This window comes from Cystoisospora suis (genome assembly GCF_002600585.1).
Source record: "Cystoisospora suis strain Wien I chromosome Unknown contig_3722, whole genome shotgun sequence".
NCBI lineage: Eukaryota > Apicomplexa > Conoidasida > Eucoccidiorida > Sarcocystidae > Cystoisospora > Cystoisospora suis.
The window spans coordinates 827-1,394 of NW_027156517.1; the positions used below are offsets into that span (position 1 = coordinate 827).

The window sequence follows — 568 nt, forward strand, 5'->3', positions numbered from 1 at the left end:
CTCCTCCTGCTGAAGAAGAAGAGTGATAAGAAGAAGAGGAGGAGGCATAACGGGTCTTGGTGCCACGTTGAGATTCGATCTTTGATTTGGAGGGACTTCTTTGTGTTTTTCTTTCTCCCTTTCTTGTCTCTTCTCCAGAAGTTGCACAAGCCTCTTCTTTTTCTTCTACTTCCCGATGATGTGTCTTTTCCTTGGAGAGAGACAGCGACCCCTTCTCCCGTGAGAGATTGAGTTCTTCACTTCGGTCTAGATGCCCTTCTTCTCCCCTCCTGGAGACTCCACTTGAACTTGCTCTTCCTTGAGAAGACACCTTTCCTCTGTCTCCCCTAGATATTTCTTCCGGGCCACCATTCTCTCTTATTGCTTCTTCTTTCAGTCGAAAAGAAGCGAAAGAATCGCGCCCTTCGCTCCCTCCCTCAACAAGTATGACCTTTCTTTCTCCTCCCTGCATCGTCACAACGAGATTTACACTCCTGCCTTGTTCCGAAGAAGCAAGCTGCTGCGGTCGCGAGGGAGATGGGGTTTCTGTGTTACTTGAACGGACAGGAGAAGAAAGAAGGAAATTCTC

General features: G+C 48.2%; 1 protein-coding gene across 1 annotated transcript; it reads right to left on the reverse strand.

Moving 5' to 3' along the window:
* On the reverse strand, nucleotides 1-568 carry CSUI_007157 (uncharacterized protein; the record flags this gene model as incomplete). Its single annotated transcript, XM_068067307.1, has 1 exon — nucleotides 1-568. A coding segment is annotated over exon 1 (450 nt), but the record flags the coding sequence as incomplete, so codon positions are not given.